This window comes from Aspergillus aculeatinus (genome assembly GCF_003184765.1).
Source record: "Aspergillus aculeatinus CBS 121060 unplaced genomic scaffold BO66scaffold_40, whole genome shotgun sequence".
NCBI classification, from domain to species: domain Eukaryota; kingdom Fungi; phylum Ascomycota; class Eurotiomycetes; order Eurotiales; family Aspergillaceae; genus Aspergillus; species Aspergillus aculeatinus.
In genome coordinates this window covers 1-19336 of record NW_020291509.1, presented here as the reverse complement: position 1 = coordinate 19336, position 19336 = coordinate 1, and the positions used below count along the sequence as shown (strand labels likewise).

General features: G+C 52.3%; 6 protein-coding genes across 6 annotated transcripts; 3 read left to right on the top strand and 3 right to left on the bottom strand.

The window, feature by feature from the left end:
* The first annotated feature begins 142 nt into the window (after positions 1 to 142).
* BO66DRAFT_149145 (WD40 repeat domain-containing protein) lies at positions 143 to 3044 on the top strand. The gene is made up of 3 exons (XM_025642128.1): positions 143 to 955; positions 1008 to 1118; positions 1175 to 3044. Exons 1-3 carry the CDS (start codon positions 301 to 303, stop codon positions 2572 to 2574), a joined length of 2166 nt encoding a protein of 721 aa, XP_025501452.1. The 5' UTR covers positions 143 to 300; the 3' UTR covers positions 2575 to 3044.
* On the bottom strand, positions 2964 to 5335 carry BO66DRAFT_393594 (chaperonin-containing T-complex alpha subunit TCP1). Its single transcript, XM_025647794.1, has 6 exons — positions 5164 to 5335; positions 5039 to 5086; positions 4896 to 4981; positions 4734 to 4838; positions 3632 to 4666; positions 2964 to 3563 (listed from the first exon to the last, which is right to left on the bottom strand). The coding sequence occupies exons 1-6, from the start codon at positions 5204 to 5206 to the stop codon at positions 3180 to 3182; spliced, it is 1701 nt and encodes a 566-aa protein (XP_025501451.1). The 5' UTR covers positions 5207 to 5335; the 3' UTR covers positions 2964 to 3179.
* Positions 5336 to 5459: 124 nt separating this feature from the next.
* On the top strand, positions 5460 to 7992 carry BO66DRAFT_393593 (proline--tRNA ligase). Its single transcript, XM_025647793.1, has 4 exons — positions 5460 to 5946; positions 6003 to 6172; positions 6244 to 7499; positions 7561 to 7992. Exons 1-4 carry the CDS (start codon positions 5563 to 5565, stop codon positions 7569 to 7571), a joined length of 1821 nt encoding a protein of 606 aa, XP_025501450.1. The 5' UTR covers positions 5460 to 5562; the 3' UTR covers positions 7572 to 7992.
* A 408-nt stretch (positions 7993 to 8400) lies between these two features.
* BO66DRAFT_149114 (uncharacterized protein) lies at positions 8401 to 10723 on the bottom strand. Its single transcript, XM_025642127.1, has one exon. It carries the CDS (start codon positions 10585 to 10587, stop codon positions 8548 to 8550), a length of 2040 nt encoding a protein of 679 aa, XP_025501449.1. The 5' UTR covers positions 10588 to 10723; the 3' UTR covers positions 8401 to 8547.
* Positions 10724 to 13506: 2783 nt separating this feature from the next.
* On the top strand, positions 13507 to 15026 carry BO66DRAFT_328717 (uncharacterized protein; the record flags this gene model as incomplete). Its single annotated transcript, XM_025643998.1, has 2 exons — positions 13507 to 14907; positions 14967 to 15026. 2 exons carry the CDS (start codon positions 13507 to 13509, stop codon positions 15024 to 15026), a joined length of 1461 nt encoding a protein of 486 aa, XP_025501448.1.
* A 961-nt stretch (positions 15027 to 15987) lies between these two features.
* Positions 15988 to 18366, bottom strand: BO66DRAFT_473215 (acyl-CoA dehydrogenase NM domain-like protein). Its single transcript, XM_025653027.1, has 7 exons — positions 18053 to 18366; positions 17796 to 17994; positions 17627 to 17746; positions 17428 to 17577; positions 16825 to 17356; positions 16719 to 16773; positions 15988 to 16643 (listed from the first exon to the last, which is right to left on the bottom strand). Exons 1-7 carry the CDS (start codon positions 18216 to 18218, stop codon positions 16111 to 16113), a joined length of 1755 nt encoding a protein of 584 aa, XP_025501447.1. The 5' UTR covers positions 18219 to 18366; the 3' UTR covers positions 15988 to 16110.
* Positions 18367 to 19336: the final 970 nt, after the last annotated feature.

Genomic DNA, 19336 nt, shown 5'->3' with positions numbered 1-19336 from the left:
CCTAAATTGGGGATATTCACCGCCTGCGGTATTGGGAAATGCGCGTCACGAAAGAGGCACGTCGACACGAGACTTTTCCGCGCCGGGCAGAAAAAGGACCAAACTAAACCAAAGTGGAATCATCATTGCTGGGCCTTCCTTCATTCCATCCAATTCTCGACTGAACCCTGCTCCACCTCCTCCTCCGAATGCTCTCTTCCTCTCATTCTTTCATTCTCTGCCACCTGGGTCAATAAGCACTTTCTTTTACTGGTTCATCGCATAGAATGTCCGTGTGCTTTGGTCAGTCTACGGGACACAATGGACGGCTATCATGATCTCCCCGAAGTACCTCGATCGGAGCCTTATTTCCCCCCCTCATCACAGGATATTCCTTCCTCCCCACCCTCAATTGCCTCCGATGTTGGCTTCCGACGCAAGCCCAGGAAGCCTCCTCCTGTCACTCCACGCTCATTCAAGAGGTTTTTCACGCCTAGATCTATGCTAGGTAGCGGCAATAACAACAATGCTAGCGCAGTCAGGACCAACCGTCAGGCACTCAAAACACTTAGCTCGCCCGCTGTCAACCGCCTGGGTCCAGCCTTTACGAAGACTTTGAAGGCTATTGAACACAGATCCGAATCCCCCGAACTCATACGGACCCCCAGCAAGAGACGGAAGCTCTCCTTTTCATCCATTGGCTCGCCTCTTCAGTCCTCACCTCTTAAAGAAGTCCATGTCAGGGAGTCGGTCAAATATGACCAAGAGCTAGCCGCCCCAGTCCGGAAATTCGAGTTGAATGTGAGCAGCATACCGGAGCATGAGCCCAAGCTCACCACCTTCGCCTCTAAACCCCCTCGACAAGTTCCTCCGGTTCGTCGCTCACAGGCTTTGCAAACATCCGGGGCGCTATACATGCGAAGTATTTTGGGGAACCGCGCAAATCGAGTTACGATGCGAGCAAACTCCGGAGCTGGTAGGGTACCCTCGCTATCACATACTGGGCGCTTATTCTAACTCTCTTCAAGGCTGGCAGGATTTGACCTCAGATTTCTACTCTCGCTCAAGTGACAGCCACAATTGCGCTAGTGTTGCTGGCGATCGCTATGTTCTTCCGTTCTGCACGGCGACATGCAACAGTAAGGTCACCCGGATGTGCATAAGTATCGAGCTATGTTTACTGACTGATTTGCAGCAAATAGTCTTGTTGCTGTGGGTGACGAGGAGGGTGGGATCAGATTGCTGGATTCTGCCAAAGGCGATAAGAACGGATTCTCGCAAGCGTACCTTACCTTCCGTCCGCATATGAATTCGATTATGGATTTGGAGTTCTCATCCGATGATTTACTGCTCGCAACGGCTTCGGGCGACCAGACTGCGCTAGTCATCGACATGACCACCCAAACGCCGATCTACTGTCTCTCGAATCACGTCTCTTCCGTCAAGCGAGTCCAATTTCAACCGGCGGCCAACAACAAGGTTCTGGCAACTTGCAGTAGAGACGGCAATGTTAACATTTGGGATCTCCGATGCAAAGGGTTTGACAAGCCTTGCTTACAAGTACAGTGCTCGCTTGAATACGAGTCAGAACCATCCACTTCACCCATCTCCTCCAAAACCACGTTTCCTCAGGTCATGAACACCATCCATGGCGCGCATGCATGGATGCCACAAACCGCTGCCGTCCCCGGCTTGGAACCCCAAATCCGCCGCTCCGACATCACTGTGACTTCGCTAGCCTTCCTCCCCCCAGGCCGCGAAAACCTGTTTGTCACTGCTTCCGAGGCCAACGCCTGCGTGCGACTCTGGGATCTACGCACGACACATCACAATCGGCGTAACCGACCTGTTCTCCCCCTCTCCACGACCCGGGAACCCGAAAGCCACGCCAAGTACAGACGCTTTGGTCTTACCTCGATCACACTAGGCGGGGACGGCTCTCGACTTTACACACTATGCCGCGACGGCACCGTCTATACATATTCCACATCTCACCTAATCCTCGGCAATGCCCCCGAGCTATCCCTCAACAACAACCGCCCACGCCGCTCAGGCGGCTCCGACAAGGAAGGCCTCGGCCCTCTATATGGCTTCCGCCACCCTCGTCTGCAGGTGTCCTCGTTTTACGTCAAAGTCGGAGTGCGCAAAGCAGCCGGCGACAAACCCGAAATGCTAGCGGTTGGAAGCAGTGATCGCTGCGCCATTCTCTTCCCCACAGACGAGAGATTCCTCTCGAATTCACCCGCCAGCTCCACCCCTCCAGAAACGGACTCACTTCCCGCCACTCCATTCTCCACTCGATCGGGCCTCCTTCGCCGCACCAACTCAGGGGTCGGCCTGTCCGGCCGATTAGAGGACACCGTTCCTATCTATCAATCCGGCACTCCCCTAATCGAAGGCCACTCCAAAGAAGTCTCCGCCGTATCCTGGACCGTCGACGGCGAACTCGTCACGGTCAGCGATGATTACAGTGCTCGATGCTGGCGGGAGGGCCCTGAGGCTCGGGATCTACGCACAAGTGGTGAGACTGAGGGTAAACGCTGGCGCTGCGGGTGGGCGCAAACGCAGGACTCGTATGACGACGAAGATGAATGATTCTCCCTGTTCCTCTGTTGTTCTGTCTCATTTCTTTCAGCGCTGTTCTTGCTTTTCAACTTTTTCTCCAGCTCTCGGGGTGTGCATTTTGTGGTGTTTCGGCCTATATCCATGTCTATGTTCTTTTTAGCGGGTGTTTTGTTTATGTTTTGTCTGTTCTCTTCTTGTTCTTAGAAAGCTTGTTATCATGGTTTGTTCATGGAAGCCTGTTGTTGCAAAGCAGGGAGCAGGGAGTTCTGCTCGGATAGTCGAGGGGGCGGTAGTTGCAATCTACCGGCGATAGTGAAGCTATCGAATATCAAAGCCAACCTTACAGATCCTGTAATTTTCTGCCTACTACAATAAAGAAGGTATCAACAAGAGGAATTCAGCACTGCGCGCCACACCAGTCTTACTCGAGGAGTTCGAACAATAGAAGTCCCCAGAGCAGGTAATTTTACGCAAAGGAGTTCAGGCGATACAATAATATACTTCATATCTTGATTATACTTTTCCTCTTCCTTCATCCTAAATATCTAAGAACTCCACATGAAGAAACAGGGAAAAGATGGAATTGGGGTAGAGAGGGGGTTGACCAAAGCAAGCAGGACACCACCAAGCTTGATTTAGTGACCGTGTCCATCATCCTCCTTCCTCTCCGGGTCCAACTTGATCATGGTATCGATACGCATAATGGCAATGCAAGCCTCGACGGCACTCTTCAGCTGCTTGATCTTACCCATGCTAGGCTCGAGGACACCGGCCTTGAGGGTGTCGTGAACACGACCCTTGGTCAGGTCGAGACCATAGTTGCGGTAGGTCTTCTTCTTGGCGATAGCCTTCTCCTCCTCGTTGGCATCGCCGTCCTGCACACGCTGCGACAGAGCATGTCGGACACGGAGCTGGGCGACAAGCTCGGACGAGTCCTTAGCGGCGTTGACGGCCAGGGTCTTGGGGACAGTCAGGAGGGACTGGGCGAATTCACCGATGGCGAGTTGCTCGCGAGAGCCCTGTAGAGGATATGATTAGTTTCTTGATATGGCACATGTGTGAAAGTTTGGAGTGGTGGGCAACATACAACTGTGACAGCGAACTCTTCGAGGTAAATGTGAAGAGCCGTCTCGACGGCACCACCACCGGGGACAATGCTGCCGCTCTCCAACGTCCGCTTCACGGCGCAGAGGGAGTCGTGCACTGAACGCTCCATCTCATCCAGAGTGAAGTCGTTGGGGCCCCGCAGGATGATCGACGCCGAGGTGTGTACCTTGGTGCCCTTGACAAGGATGCACTCATCATCGGATATCCGCTCCTGCACAACCTCCTCTGCGTGACCCAGGTTCGAGGCCTCGAACTTCTCATCACCGTTCAAGTCTGACAGGCTGCTCACCAAGGTGGCACCGGTGGCCTTGGCGATCCGGCGAAGATCCTCCTTCTTGCAACGGCGGACAGCCATGGCACCTCTCTCCACGAAAAGCTTGAGCACCATGTCGTCAATACCCTTGGTGGTGAGGACAACATTAGCTCCGGACTTGAGGATCATCTCGACACGCTCCAGGACGATGCCGGCTTCTCTCTCGCGGATCTTCTCCAGCTGATCGGGATCATCGACTGTGATCTGAACACCAAGCTTCATCCTCTCCTTCTGCAAGTTCATGTCCAAGCAGGCAATCTTCGCATCGGTTATCCGAGTCTTCATGGCTTGGGAGGCGACAGTGCAGTTGAGGGCGTAGCCGTTGACCAGGACCGACTCCTTGCTGCTCTTTCCGTGTGCCTTCAGCAGGTTAACTGCCTTGACGGGGTACTTGACCTCGTTTCTCTGGTTAATGGTCTTGACCGCCAGCATGGCGTCAACGACCATGTTGGCAAAGAAGTCGCTATCTGCGCCGATGATCTTGCTGGACATGGAAGTCTTGGCGATGTTGACCAGGCTGTCCTTGCCCAGGGTCTCGACCTTCGTAGTGATGTTCTCATTCATATATTTGACGGCTTCTCTCAGGGCGAGTCTGTAACCGTTGATAATGGTCGTGGGGTGTATGCGGTTCTTCATCAATTCGTTGCCTCTTCGCAGGAGCTCTGCAGCAATCAAAACGACCGACGTGGTACCATCACCAACCTAGACAGTGGTCAGCGTGAATGATTCCCCTCTCCTGCACGAGACGCAGGCGAACGGCAGGACCGACCTCTTTATCCTGTTGTTGAGCCAAGTCGACGAGGATTTTTCCGGCGGGGTGCTCAATATCGAGAAGACTGAGGATAGTCGCACCGTCGTTCGTCACCGTAACATCCTAGGTAAGCGTCAGGAAGCTGTTGTTGGGTAGACGGGGTTGCGAGGGTAGACATACACCGATGTCATCCACCATCATCTTGTCCAAGCCGGAGGGGCCAAAGGAGCTCTTGACGACATTTGCGATCGCCTGCGTAGCAAGGACTGCGAGATTCAATCAACATCCATCCGTAAGCATTGAGCTTTCTTCCGAACACATACCGTTCTGCTCCCGTACATCAGCACCGGTGATTTTCTGCCCACCCAAGACTGTGCGAAGCTCGTAGTCAGTTTGAAGAGGTCCAGGGGAACGTTGGAGTCGGAGGAAATGTGAAAATTAAACTCACAAAGGGTGTCCGCATTCCGCGGAGCCTCGAAGATGCCTGCCATGATTGTGAAACAGACAAGGAGATATGGAAAAGGGGTGCAAAAAGAAAGAAAGAAAAGCTCCGACAGCTAACAGGACTGCTTTTGCTTTTGCTTTTGGCTGCTTTGCTGCTGCGTTCGACTTGTTCGGGGAGAGGGCCCTTTGCGCTAAAAGTTCTGCCGGGCCCCGAGCGGTGAGAAAGCGCAAAGAGACATCCCACTTTGACTCAGAAGAGGGGCTCTTCCTGAACGCCTTTTCCCCTTCTCCGCGCTACCGCTCGACCCCATCTTCTGTCAACCTCGACTGCATTTTCGAGTTTGGTCCTTCTTTTTTCTTCTTCTTCTTCTCCCGCCCGAAGGCCCTCTCCTCAAACTCCAAAATGTCCAGCCAAGCCCCCGCTGACGCTGCGGTTCCCGCCGAATCGCCCGCCGCTCAAACCTTGCCCGACCGCACTCAGGCCCCCGCCGATGCCGCTGCTCCCCAGGGCGAGGTCTCCAAGAATGCTGCAAAGAAGGCCGCCAAGTTGGCCAAGTTGGCTCAAGACAAGGCCGACAAGAAGGCTGGAAACGCTGCCAACAAGGGAATTGGAAAGCAGGAGGCCAAGAAGCCCGCCTCCAAGGCTCCCAAGAAGAAGATTGATGGTGCCGCTCTGATCGGTATCGATGTCTCCAAGGAAGAGGACTTCCCCAGCTGGTACCAGCAGGTCCTGACCAAGGGTGACATGCTCGACTATTACGATGTCTCTGGATGCTTCATCCTCAAGGTGGGTGGTCTCTAGGTTATCTTATCTGGCTCGCACCCGTGCTGATCTTGCGCCAGCCCGCTTCGTACTCTATCTGGGAGGAGATCCAGAACTGGTTCAACGGATACATTAAGAAGATGGGTGTCAAGAACTGCTCCTTCCCTCTCTTTGTCTCTGAGGATGTCTTGCAGAGGGAGAAGGACCACATCGAGGGTTTCGCGGCCGAGGTCGCCTGGGTCACCCACGCGTATGCAACTCTCCTTATCTTTGGTTATCTTTGGTCGCGTGATGGCTAACTCATTCGTCTCTATACCGCAGTGGTTCCACCCCCTTGGAGAAGAAGATCGCTATCCGTCCCACCTCTGAGACCGTCATGTACCCCTACTACGCCAAGTGGATCAGAAGTCACCGTGACCTTCCTCTCAAGCTGAACCAGTGGAACTCCGTCGTCCGTTGGGAGTTCAAGCACCCCCAGCCCTTCCTGAGAACCAGAGAGTTCCTGTGGCAGGAGGGTCACACTGCCCACCTGACCCAGGATGCGGCCCATGAGGAGGTTATGCAGATCCTCGACCTCTACGCTCGCATCTACGAGGAGCTCTTGGCCGTTCCCGTCGTCAAGGGTCAGAAGACCGAGAAGGAGAAGTTCGCCGGTGGTCTCTACACCACCACCGTCGAGGGCTACATTCCCGCCACTGGCCGTGGTATCCAGGGTGGTACCTCCCACGGTCTGGGCCAGAACTTCAGTAAGATGTTCGGCATCACCGTCGAGGATCCTTCCGCCAAGGGTGACGAGAAGAAGCCCCCCATCCACGTCTGGCAGAACTCCTGGGGTCTGTCGACCCGTACTCTGGGTGTCATGGTGATGATACACAGTGACAACCGCGGTCTGGTCCTCCCTCCTCGCGTGGCTGAGAACCAGACCGTCATCGTCCCCGTCGGTATCACTGCCAAGACCTCGGACGAGGAGCGCAGCAAGCTCTACGCCGAGATCGACCGCCTGGTCTCCGTCCTCCAGGACGCCGGCGTCCGCGCCATCTCCGACCTCCGCGAGGGCTACTCCCCGGGCTGGAAGTTCAACGAGTGGGAGCTGCGCGGTGTGCCCCTGCGCATCGAGTTCGGTCCCGGTGAGATGGCCGGCGGCTTCGTCACCGCCGCTCGCCGTGACATCCCCGGCAAGGACGGCAAGGCGCCCATCCAGATCGCCGAGCTCGCGACCGCCGTCCCCGCTCTCCTCGAGACCATCCAGAAGGACCTGTACAACCGCGCCGACAACGAGTACCGCTCCCACCGCAAGCTCATCACCAACTGGGACGACTTCACCCCCGCCCTCAACGACAAGAACGTCTGTATCATCCCCCACTGCTTGACCGAGGAGTGCGAGGACCAGATCAAGGACATGAGCGCCCGCAAGGCCGAGGAGGACTCCGGCGAGGCCCAGGACGCCCGTGCTCCCAGCATGGGCGCCAAGTCCCTCTGTATCCCCTTCGACCAGCCCGAGGGTATCGTCCCCGGCGAGACTAAGTGCTGCAACCCCAAGTGTACCCGCCCTGCCGAGAAGTGGTGCATGTTCGGCCGTAAGTCTTATTACCGTCATCATCTCCGAGCCATTTTCGCTAACCCAGATTTTCTTTCCAGGCTCGTACTAAGCGCTTTCCGTCGTCGTCATACTATTCAATATCACATCACTTGCAACTGACATCTTATTTACCACTACTTTGTTTCAATCAGGAGTGGTTTCATTTTTCCATTCTGTGTGCATATCCTCATCTTCTTATCTTCGTACTATGACTGTTATGACTTTGCTTTCCTGCCATTACAGTTTTTTTTGTTGTGTGTCTGAAAAACCTGGGGTTGGTGGGGTTTGGGAGAGAAGGAAAAGAAAGCGTGTGATGAGGAGTTTTTTTCCTCTTTTTGAAAGAAAGAATCAAGAATTTGCTAGAAATCCCTTGCTTTACTTGCATCAGATACCTTTTCAATGGGCAGTGTGCTGTTATCTGAATTTGAGGAGTAAAGTTGATGAGGCCTTTGTCGCCGTCACTTGTTGGTAAATTGAGAAGTAGAAAAATTGGGCACCGAGTGATAGACTTATAGGTTCTTATTAAGTACTATTGACTACTTCGCATGGAGCTCGGCTGCTTAGTTGATCTTTGTTCTTATTGAGAAGGAGAGACATGATGTTGAGCGACGACAGCAGGCAGTGATAGATGGTTGCGCTAATAGACAGATAACAAAGTATAATAGGAAATTATGCATCTATACAATGAGTGTAGGTAGCAGAGGCAATTCCTCTGCAGTAGCAGGGAGAGATGGTCCAGAAGAAAGCACGTAACAACAAGTCAGCTTTTGGGACAGTAAAAAGGATCATGTGCAGCACTCGTTCGTGAGAAAGACATAATCGTGTTTCTCTTTGAGGAAGGAATGATTGGAATCGGGTGAAAGCCGTGCAAGGAGGGAAGAAATGGTTGGTGGACATGCATATAGATGGGTATCATGAAACGGTCTCATTTGAGAAGGACTGCCCTCCACAAGAATGGATGGAGGGTAGTAGGTCAGACAGCTTGAGTTGTCGGATCTCGGGAGCCTGGAAGAGAAGCGCTTGAAGAGAGAAGAGAGAGAAGAAAGCTAGTTCACGTTCAAGATATTTTCGGTGGGTTTGCGCGGCCAGCTCATGATCCGGTAAGGGCTTTTGATAGTTGTGCTCTGCGCAGTGGGGACCGCCGCATGTTCGTAGTCGACGCCATGGATAATGACTTCCGGAGGCTCGAGGCTTGGTAGTTCAATAATTTCCTCGTCACTCTCGTCGTCGGAAAAGCTGGATCGGGATCCCTGTATGGAATCGGAGCCGTGGGCGCGCATGTAGAGAATGGATGGCGACGGCCTGGAGCGATCCGCCTTCTCGCACGAGAGGGACTGCGTGGACGTGGACTGGGTCGTGTTTCCAGATAAGCGAAAGGCTTTCTTCGAGGCAATGTCAGATGCAGCTTCCTCAGACCGCAGCAACAGATCCATGTAGGTCATGGGCATCTCGGGTTCCTCGAGGCTGTCCTCACCCGCGACTGCTTTGCTCAAGACTTGGTCTGATGGTAACGGGGCATCGGTGTGCCTCCGTCGAATGGTCCCTTCTGACACTTGAGGTATGGCTGTCGTTGGTACACTTGTCGAGATGCTCCTACGTTGTTCCGAGTTTCTTTTATGCTTTCTAAAGGAACTCTTTCGGATCAACTTGAGGAGTTGACCTTCTTTCGCATTAGGGCCTCTTTCAGATCCCGTATTAGGGTATAGCGGCACGCTCAGACCCTTATCGAACGACTCCTGCGAGGGAGAGGGTGTAAGAAAGCCTTCCGTTTCGGGAAATGTCAACCGTTTGAAGGCGTCATGGGAATTGATTTCACGGATGATAGCATCTTGAAGAGTTTCAAACGTTGGGTGAGGTGTCATGACCGGCGAGGACGTATAAGCCTGTCGAAACATGTCCATAATTTCCGCAACCTTCTCAGTAGCGGGAGGTAAAGGCGAGACTGCTGTGGGTGAAGCCACCGGCAAGGGGCTGTTCATAATCTCTGCAATACTCATATGTTGTGCTGACTCAGTTGTATTAGGAGTCGGTGGCTGGATGGCACGGTGCGTTGCTCTTGAGGTGGGATTTCTTCGAGCTGCAAGCTCTGTATTGATGGAAAGATCGCGGACGTTCTTTTTAGAATGAATTCGAGAAGAAGCGGCCTGAGAATGATCCTTGGAAGTCTGGGTGACGCCGGTTGTGCCATGGGTTGACTCATCCTCGCTCAGACTCTGGTCATGGCTTATTGACAATGGGATGGTGGGACTATCTGGGAGAGGAGTAGTGCTCCATCTGCGGCCTTGCTTGTAAGCTGGAGGCACACCAAGGAAGCCATTGCTGGGTGTCGGGGGCTCTGTATCAGAAGTTGTGGGCCGTCCGGCCACTAGATTAGGTGCTGATCTCTGTGAGCGCAGAGAGCTTCTTTGAGAGCTCATTTCCGTCGGCGACTCTGGATAGTCATTGTGCGCGCAAGACGCGGTACGAGCATATAACTTGGAAGTCGATGTTGCTACACGGCCTTCCCTAGCCCGCAAGCGAGGCCGGCCTTTTGTGAAATCCTTTCCGTTTTGATCAGTCGACTGGGGAGGCAACCCCTGTGCTGATTGAGGTCGTGTACTCGTACTGCGTGTGAAAGAACGGCTGTTCCTTCCGAACACGTTTCTTGCGACATCTCCTTGTAAAGAAGTGGGACGGGGATACACCACCTTGGGAAGAAACGTTCCCTTGAGGAAAAAAGCCATGTTCCTTTCCGCGATGTCCTCATTGTAAGGAGTAATTGGCGATAAAGAAGTAGGGCACTGTATATGATATCGATGCGAAGTGAACAGTGCGTCAAGCAAGTCAACATGCCGAGGAATTTTGTCTGGCCTTGGACTCGAAGGGAGTGAGGACGGTGGTTGAGAATAAGATGTCGTAGGGCGTGCACGCATGTTGTGAGCTGGCTCAAAGGGTCCGCTCTGGGAACCGCGGGGATGTGAGGTTATCGTCGTAGAGAATGCGGCGGATTGTTGATCGCTCCCCAAAGATTTTGTCCGACTGTCTCGATCATCATGGGGCGTTCCCGACGACTTCTCGGTGTGGAAAAACCGTCTGAGAGAAGCCATGATTGTGCAGAGCGATCTTCGTCAATCCTCAAGAGTTTCGTCCGACTGCGTTAATTCTTTCAGGGCACTGCATATGCTCAAATCCTAGCCGATTGCATCCGAAGCGAGAGCAATGACACTTAGACTGGTAGCCTAATCTCAAGTCGACTATCGTGTTCCGGTATTCGTTTTATAGTGTACCTAATCCATGCTGAAGGGTTGGGAGCAGGCTCATCATGCTTGAGAACGGAACGGGGTGGCGGGAAGAGGAACAAGGAAAAGAAACAGAAGCAAATGAGGAGAGGACAGAAGAATAAAGGACTGCCCTCTGGTGGCTGCCCGGTTCGCAGATCTCATATTTGCTCCGGTTCTACGTCAGGGGCAGAAGTGGTCCAGGTCTCAGTGATGGAGCGTGGGCGGATGGGGGCCCAGCCAACAGCCGGGAGAGAGATCTGGTGGACACATTCATACTGTAGGATTTGCATGAATCTTGATTTACACATCTAGAACTTGCATTAGTGACGACATAGTCAAGGACACCCGTCAAAGTCCCTGAAGCCATACCTGTCAATTCGCAGTTGCCAAAGAAGACCGTTGAATCCATCCCTCTCCGGCTGTGAGCCCTAAACTTCCCTACGGTCATAACCTAAAAGCTAGAATTTCTCACCCACTTGACAGCGAGGTCATTGAAATTAGATCTGCATCCTGCAGGCCTTACTGCCCGACTAGACTAGTAGGCCGAGAGTTCCATTCTTAGCACACTCCTGAGACTTGCAGTCGAAGTTTACCTTATTTAGTGACAGCAGTCAGCCTATCAGAGGTTGGGTGGATCAATTGGTGAGAGGAACCCGATTTCATTCTTTGATGGAGACCGAAAGTTCTGTCGGCTAGACGTTGGCTGGTTAGGGCCAGTCAGAGGCCGAAAAGGCGCGGGATGGAGCCACGAACACCCATCAAAGAAGCGGGTCTCGAACGAAGGAACGTGCTATTGCCTATTGGACATATCGGGTAGCTGATCGTCAATAGACAACGAACGGCGCTGGCGCGGAGTGGGACTGAGTTTTCCAGCCGAGCACCAGAGTTCTTGGAATTATCCCATTGCGATACTGATTGACAGGGGCAATGTCATCGAGTGCCTGTAGGCCGCCGCCAACCAGGCTTGGAGTATTGGGAGGAAGGAAGGAAGAATTCGATGGCAGCTGACAGGAACGGCGTGGAAGTTTGGCGTCTTGCTAGGAGTCAGACAGGTTGATCCATTCGGCACTTCACCTCGATCATGTTGGTTGATGGGAGAGTTTGCGGAGGTTCTCCGTATCTGTGGAGGAAATGCACTCTCTCCAGGCCCCTTAATTGGAGGCCACGATCCAGAGTCCCAGCGATCTGAAACGCCGATCGCGATGGCACCAATCTTGATTACTCTTGATTCTCAATTGAAAGAGTAGTCTAGGAATCGCAAATTCGGACAAGGAGGAGGAGGTGGTTGAAGTGGTGTTGTGTTTGTTGATACTCTCATAGCGAGGCGGGAGCCAGACGGGTTGACAAGAGTCGAGATTAGGTAAGACCATCATAGTGAGTCCCGATTCACTTTCAGCGAACACCAACGTTGCTCTCCCTCTCTTATCTTGTCATATTCCTCTCAGTCTTCCAATCTCCCAGTTTCGCTTTGGAATGCGCAGTGATCCTCTTGTCTTTCTTTATGCAACTACTCCGTCTTGATTGGATGTTATTACCATGATCCCTTCCTTTGCGGAACCATGTCAGACCATTATTGAACAGAACCCTGCCATGTGCCTCGAAAGAAGCGAGAACTATAAGCATAAATGCTTAAGGATCCTGCATAAATTGTCGCCTGCGGCCAGGCCGATGCAAATGCCCCTTTAGGCTTGGCATGACCGGAAACGGAAATCATGGATCAGGAATGCCCCCAACTTCCAAGATATGATGCCGACACACACTGCTCGACTGGGTAGCATATGGAGCAGAAAAGGCACAAAACTCCTGCATCTCTGTTACCAGTCAGCTACTCAACGTGCTCAATCTCCTGGATCCTCATATGTTCAAAGCAAACATGGTGATCTACGCCAAAGCAAAAACTTCGATGCACATGATTGTTGTTTCACGAGTGGAATCCACGATGTACAGTACAGGTTCTTCTGCAACACGACGATCCCTTGCCACATGGAAACTTATCGATAAGCAGCATTCTGCACTTCGTAGGCAGCAGCCAGAATCGTTTCCGGTTTCCCGCAGGGATATCGGCGCGGGAACAGTCAGCCCTAAGAACCCGGATTCCGATGATGCAGTCCTAAGATCAACCCCCGCAAGGGGGCTCCGACTGGCCCGGCTGCGTCGTGCCTATCGATAGCAGGACCTGTTGGACTATGCGGCGTATCTGGAGGTCCGTTGCAGGTCGTGAAATGAGAATGATTCTGAACGCCACATTTCCAGGACAATCGAGCTTGAGCGCCCTGAAGGGCAGGCAGAGTCGCTCCTACCAGAAACATCCGCAGTAGCCACACGCTCGTCTTGGATTGTCCTTGGTGAATGATTGGACCTCTTGTGTTTTGCGGGGAAGGAGGAAGGTAGCTTCGATGTGCAAGACGTTACATGTGGAAAGCCGGCGGTTACTTAATGCTCGACGTCAACGAAACCCTTCCGGCGATTACCTCCTGCACTCCGCCCTCCAGCACTTCCGAATCAAGGCCCAATATTCCAATGCGTCCTACGCTCACAGGTGGAAGTGAGACATTTCTGAGACCTTCACGCCTTGAATGAGCGATCAGGTGGTTTGGGGATTTCTCTTTCTCTGACGGCACCTCCAACTTTCTCAACAATTTAATCTCACTTTGCCTGACCGATCGTACAATGAGGCCTCAGACTCTACAGTAGGTGGACAAGAAAACTGGGGCTTGGGGCACTCTTCAACTCGATTTCTCCAGCATGGAGGATCCAAAACGTGTGCAACATGGTTTCGATCCGCCTGAGGACGTTCCTCAACACACAGAGGATAAGGCTTGGGATGAAGATAAAATCTCGAAAGTCGTTAGCTCCGACCAATCTCCTCACAACAGCATCGGCGAAGGAAATGTCGACGCGGTCACCGATACCGAGAAACAGAAGATAGCCGAAGGGGCTGCGCACTTCCGAAGGTTGGGCTGGAAACGTCTGACTGTGGTGCTTGTTGTCGAAGCTATCGCTCTCGGAGTCCTTACGCTGCCCACCTCTTTTGCAATCCTTGGAATGGTGGCAGGTACGATTTGTTGTGTCGGGGTGGGCGTCGTCGCAATATATGCCAGCTACCTTGTCGGGGAAACGAAGATCGCACTTCCGAACATCCACCACTACGGGGACGTCGGGACGTTGATGCTGGGGAAATTTGGCCGAGAGCTTTTTGGGATTATGTTTGTCCTGCAGCTCATTCTCGTGACGGCCTCCTACTGCTTGACTGGCACCATTGCCTTTGATGTTCTTACCAACAATGCGACTTGCTCCATGGTTTTTGGGATTGTCTCGGCTGTGTTGCTGATGCTTTTAGCCATCATGCCGTCGTTCACCGATGCCGCTATCCTTGGCTACATCGACTTCGTCTCGATTATGGCAGCTATTATTATCGCCATCATTGCCACAGGCGTCGAGGCAGCGAATTCCCCCGGGGGTCTGGCGGGCGTCAATTGGTCTGCGTGGCCCCGACCCGGCACGACCGTTGCAGATGGGTTCATCGCTGTGTCAAACATCGTGTTTGCCTACAGTTTCTCAATGTACCAGTTTTCCTTCATGGACGAGATGCACACGCCCCAGGACTACATGAAATCGATCTGGACCCTGGGCGGCATGGAAATCGTGATCTACACTCTCGTCGGCGCATTGATCTACGCCTTCGTCGGCGTAGACGTCCAGAGTCCCGCCCTGTTATCGATGAGCAGCTTGATGGCCAAAATCGCATTTGGGGTCGCGCTGCCGGTGATCTATATCTCCGGCGCTCTCAACAACACGGTCACAGCGCGATATGTTCATTTGCGCATGTACGAAAACTCCGTGGTCCGGTTCATTAACACCCCCAAGGGCTGGGTCACATGGCTGCTCGTTCTGCTGGCCATCACCGTCTCTGCGTGGGTCATCTCGGAAGTGATCCCGTTTTTCAACGACCTTCTCGCCCTCAGTTCGGCCTTGTTTGTTTCCGGGTTCGTCCTTTATATCCCGGCCATCATGTGGTTCATGTTCCTGCGCAAGCGCGAAAACAATGATCGGAAGCGGCTGCTGCACGACTTGTCAGCTGCGTTCCTGTTCTGCGTCGGGGTCATTGTGCTGGGTGGCGGAACCTATGCAAGTATCGTTGATATTGTAAGCTATTCCTTGTTCAATGAGCTGGTTATGTTGCCATTACTAACAGAATTTTCTAGAAACGCCAATTTGACACGGGGGCTGTAAGGGGGGTTTTCACATGTGCACCGATGGCATGAGCATTTCTGCGCAAATCTGACTCGGTGGACCTTTTGATATTTCACGGCATTGACCTCGATGTACATGACTTACATTTTTGCACATGCATAGCTAACAATGCGCTATACCACTGGGTGTAATATGGAGCAGAGAATCAAACCTGAATATTACCATTTCTGCTACTCAAAATACAAACTAGAAACCATCCAACGTATTCTCCGAAAGAAGGACAAATGCCATGCTACTTTACTTCTCATCCTCTGGAAAGCCTGATTGATTGGCGATGTTCCATTCTCTCACCGGCTGAGAGCTGCGGCTAGTGAGAGGATTTATTTTTGCAGAGTGGCCACTATGTCCGTCCGTAGGCTGCTTTTCTGCTAGGCCGAAAATTCGCACAAAATAGTGACTACTAAGTAAGGTCGATCAGTGGGCCTTGGACCTAGATGGTGTTGGCAGTGTCAGACCGGTTGGCCATACTCAGAGCCACAAATATGTAGATAGGGGAAATCGCCTTAATCTCCCGGTCCGTCTAGTAAAGAGAACAGTAGTTGTTTGAAAAGTTTATCTTGACTCTGTGAATTATCATAGAACATGGACGAACGATTTCGAACTTGATGACTCAGAAAAAAATAAACAAAAAAAATAGTCTGAAACCGAATAAAGTTCTAGGTATGTGTAGCACTCTGCAAGTATTTCAGTATAGAGATGGATTGCCCATGTCCTGTTCCACCCTTTGTAAGTGCAGCAGCATCTTTTATTGGGTAAGTAAACAGGAATTGTGGGATAACAATTTTACCTCTATTCTTAGTTAATAGATGTTACTCAGACAATTCGACACCATCTAGTTCTATCTCATATTCGAACCATCGTCACACGAGGGCTCAGGAAACGGTATAGTAGGCTATTGGGTGAGTAGGGAGGAGCACCAACCTAAGATCTAATTTATCAAGGGAAAGTTATATAGTTTTAATGGGAACGCAGGTTAGCAGTACGGTTTAGGTATTGCAACCCTCAAAGCGCTAAATCCACATTCTTGAATCAATGACGGCCTCCGATATACCCTCAAATCGATTGTCCAACGCCGTGGCACAAGGTATCATCATTCTATAGCCGCGCTCTGATCTCCTGCGGAGCCGGCACCGGCTCGCTTTCGCCCTCGCCCGAGAAGACCTCCAATTCCTCCACAAGACTGTTCCACAGCCGGTCGGACGTCATCGGTGCCGTGCAATACGGTTCAACGCCGGTTTCCTCCATCAATCGTTCCAACTCGGGAAGCACTGCATCGGCCGCCTGGGCTTCCATCTCGCGCTGCTTCTGGCGCGTGAGGCCGCCCTTCTCCGCATACCAGGCGGAATCCTCCTTGATGATTCCGGCTTCATACAGCGCCCGTAGCTTGAGATCAATGCCCACCTCCCTGGCGGCTTCGAGTGCCATGCGAGCTCCGATAGCTTGCACCAATGGAAGAGCCAGAGGAAGAATGGCTCGGTTGAAAGCCTCGCTCCGATGCTTGCCGCCGAAAGACTTGATCAGTTCCCGCGCCTCTGCGATCAAGCCCGCTTCGTGTCTGGCTAGGACGCCGTTGGGGTCCTTGGGAGGCGGGACCTGATAACGGCCGATCAGGAGTTCGCTTGCGAGTCCTGTTTTACGAAAAAGTTAGCGTGTGTGGCTGCTTTTGCCCGGTTGCAGGACACTAAGGTACTAAGTAGACTTACGGATGGCTAAGACCCTGACGTCGCCTTCAGCGGTTGCCACTGCGCGGAACTCCAGCTGGAAGCAGTTAGCATGCATGATATCTTCTGGAGATGGGAAATAGCTCACATCAGCTTGGATAATTTGATTGAAATCATAGTATCCTTGCCAGCCGCAGCCCTCATTTATGAGTTTGAGGCTAGTCTGGAAGTGGTGGATTGTAAGTGCCTTGAAGGTTGTAGCGAAGGCATGGCGGACCCGTGGATCTGTATTCTTCGGGTCGCAATATTCCATTCCAGCGAAGATAAAGAACGCTTGGAGGACATGCGCTCTGGCAATGGCGTGAAGAATGGGAAGATGCTGGGTACGGAAGTTGATGACAGGCATCGGCCGCCCGTCGTGACCGAGGATGTGTCGCCGGAAACTGAATTTGCTGGCGTTGTAAACAGCCATCTTGATCAATGGGATACACCCACCAGCCAGGAAAAGTGTTCCGGGGGGCATGCGGTGGATGGTCGCTAAGAAGTTGTCACGTTCGTTGCGTGACGTCTGCAGGGCGCCCTCCTTGCCACCAAGGAGGGCGGAGAACGGTAGCTGCACGCGGTTGAAGTAGGTCAAGGCATGGTCGATCGGATTCGCACCCGGACGAGGTGGGAAGACCCTGCGTTATCACCGCGCTTGTCAGTTTCGATATATCTATGCAGGTGGCTCTGGAATAATTCGGATGCATACTTCGAGGTGATACCGGTGCACATCTTGATCCCGTCCGACATTTGCACGACAAACGGTCGGACTCCTCGATCCTCTCCTTCGACGATAAGTCGGGCTATTACGACTGCAAAAACAGGCAAGCCACTACGAAGAGAGTTCGGTGGCATACATCTACCATTGTTAGTCTCAGGGTTAAAGGACGGATACAAGAGGTGCTTACTTAGCAGCAGCCGGAGACGGGGTGTGTAATTCAAAACTGCCATTGGGCAAAAGAGTTGCAGTGGTTTCGAGGTTGCGTGCATCTAGGCCATGCCCGAGCTCGGTGAGCATGAATTGTGCCCTAATTGAGGTCAATTGTATGCCCAGGACTAGAGGTGCAGAGAACGCACGAGATATCAAACTTCATTGCCTGGTGTATAACCCACGCCAACTCTGGCTGCGTGGCAGCGAAAGGAGCAACTGTGCCAACAAAGAGATTATACTGGACGCTAACCAGGTTGATTGCACCACCGTCCATAGCCGTGAGCAGGTCGATGTGAAGCTTCCAAAATCTTGGAGTCGTGTTCACCACATCATCCAAGGTCAAGTCTGTTCCGTTCCAATTAGTCCCTTGTCCATGTAGTGGCAACTGCAGCGGTGGTATTACTGTATGCATGTGCTAAGGCCCTTGCTCTTTGATATGTGAGTCGCGTCCGCTCCTCGAGGGTCCACGAAAGTGGTGCCGGCTTCATCAGGGCCGATTGCGCCAATTCCAGAGTCGGCCCAGGCTTGAGCCATATTTGCTCGTAGAGCGCACGACACTCTGATGCCATTGTGGAAGTGGTATATTAGAAGATGTCGTTTGGATTTCCCGAGATGAGGAGAATGACAATCCGCCCAGGACCCATCGTCACAACGAAGGGACATCTTGTATCTATACTGCGCTCGATTTGCCTGGCGGGCCAGAATTTAGGGGCTGAGCTGAACAAAGTCCACAGTGAGGACTGACTAGCCAAGTTGATAAGAGATGATAGGCGATTACCGAACGGTCGGGCGATACTAGCGACGCCACGCTCCTGGATAACGAATAGAATGTTGCCATGCACTCCGCGAGCATCCTGACAGCTCAAAAAAGGGGAGACCGCACAACGGTCTCGTATCGGGCTGAATTCCACTGGGACCAACCTGGATTCGACCCGCCAGCCTGGGCCTGCCTGAACTGCTGCCACATCTTGGGAATTCGGCGTTGAGCGAGAAACTGGGCGAATACGGGGCTTTGGACCAGCGTGGCTGGGCCGGACAAAGTTCCAGGCCAGAATGGAGGAGCTGAATCAACCTTCAATTCAGCTACAGCAACCCACGGAGAGACAAAGACGAAGGATCCCTAGCAAACCGCATCTTGTTCAAAACAGTGATAGAAATTCTCAATGCTCAGGCAGTAGAGAAAATACCGTCAAAGTACTCCGTACAGACCGTACAGTCGAGTGATTCGAGTCAGTACTGTAGTACGTAATTTAGGCAGTACTCCGGAGTAGACAGTGGGCTGGCTCTAGGCTAGATCTCCGTTGACAATCGACTAAGAACTTTCTTCGGATTAGTCTCATCCTTAGGCTCACGGCGGTAAGACCCGGAAAGAACTCCTCGCTTGGAGAGACAGGCAGAGTTGATACACATACATCCTGAGATCAGCCACCAGAAAAAGAAAAAAGAAAGAGAAATCATCAGTATACCGCTATATGTGTGTATACTTGGTTATTCTTACTGCGTGGCGCCTGCCTGTTTGCTTTCTCAATGCCTGAATCCCACGTGTTTGTTTCTGTTCCCCACATGTTCCCATTCCCGAAAGACCTTTTGGGTATGGTGCAATCAGTATACACACTTCGGCTGTACAGTGTACTCTCACTTCTCGCTCGCAGTGCGGAAATTCTAAGAATAGGTGACATGAAAAAAA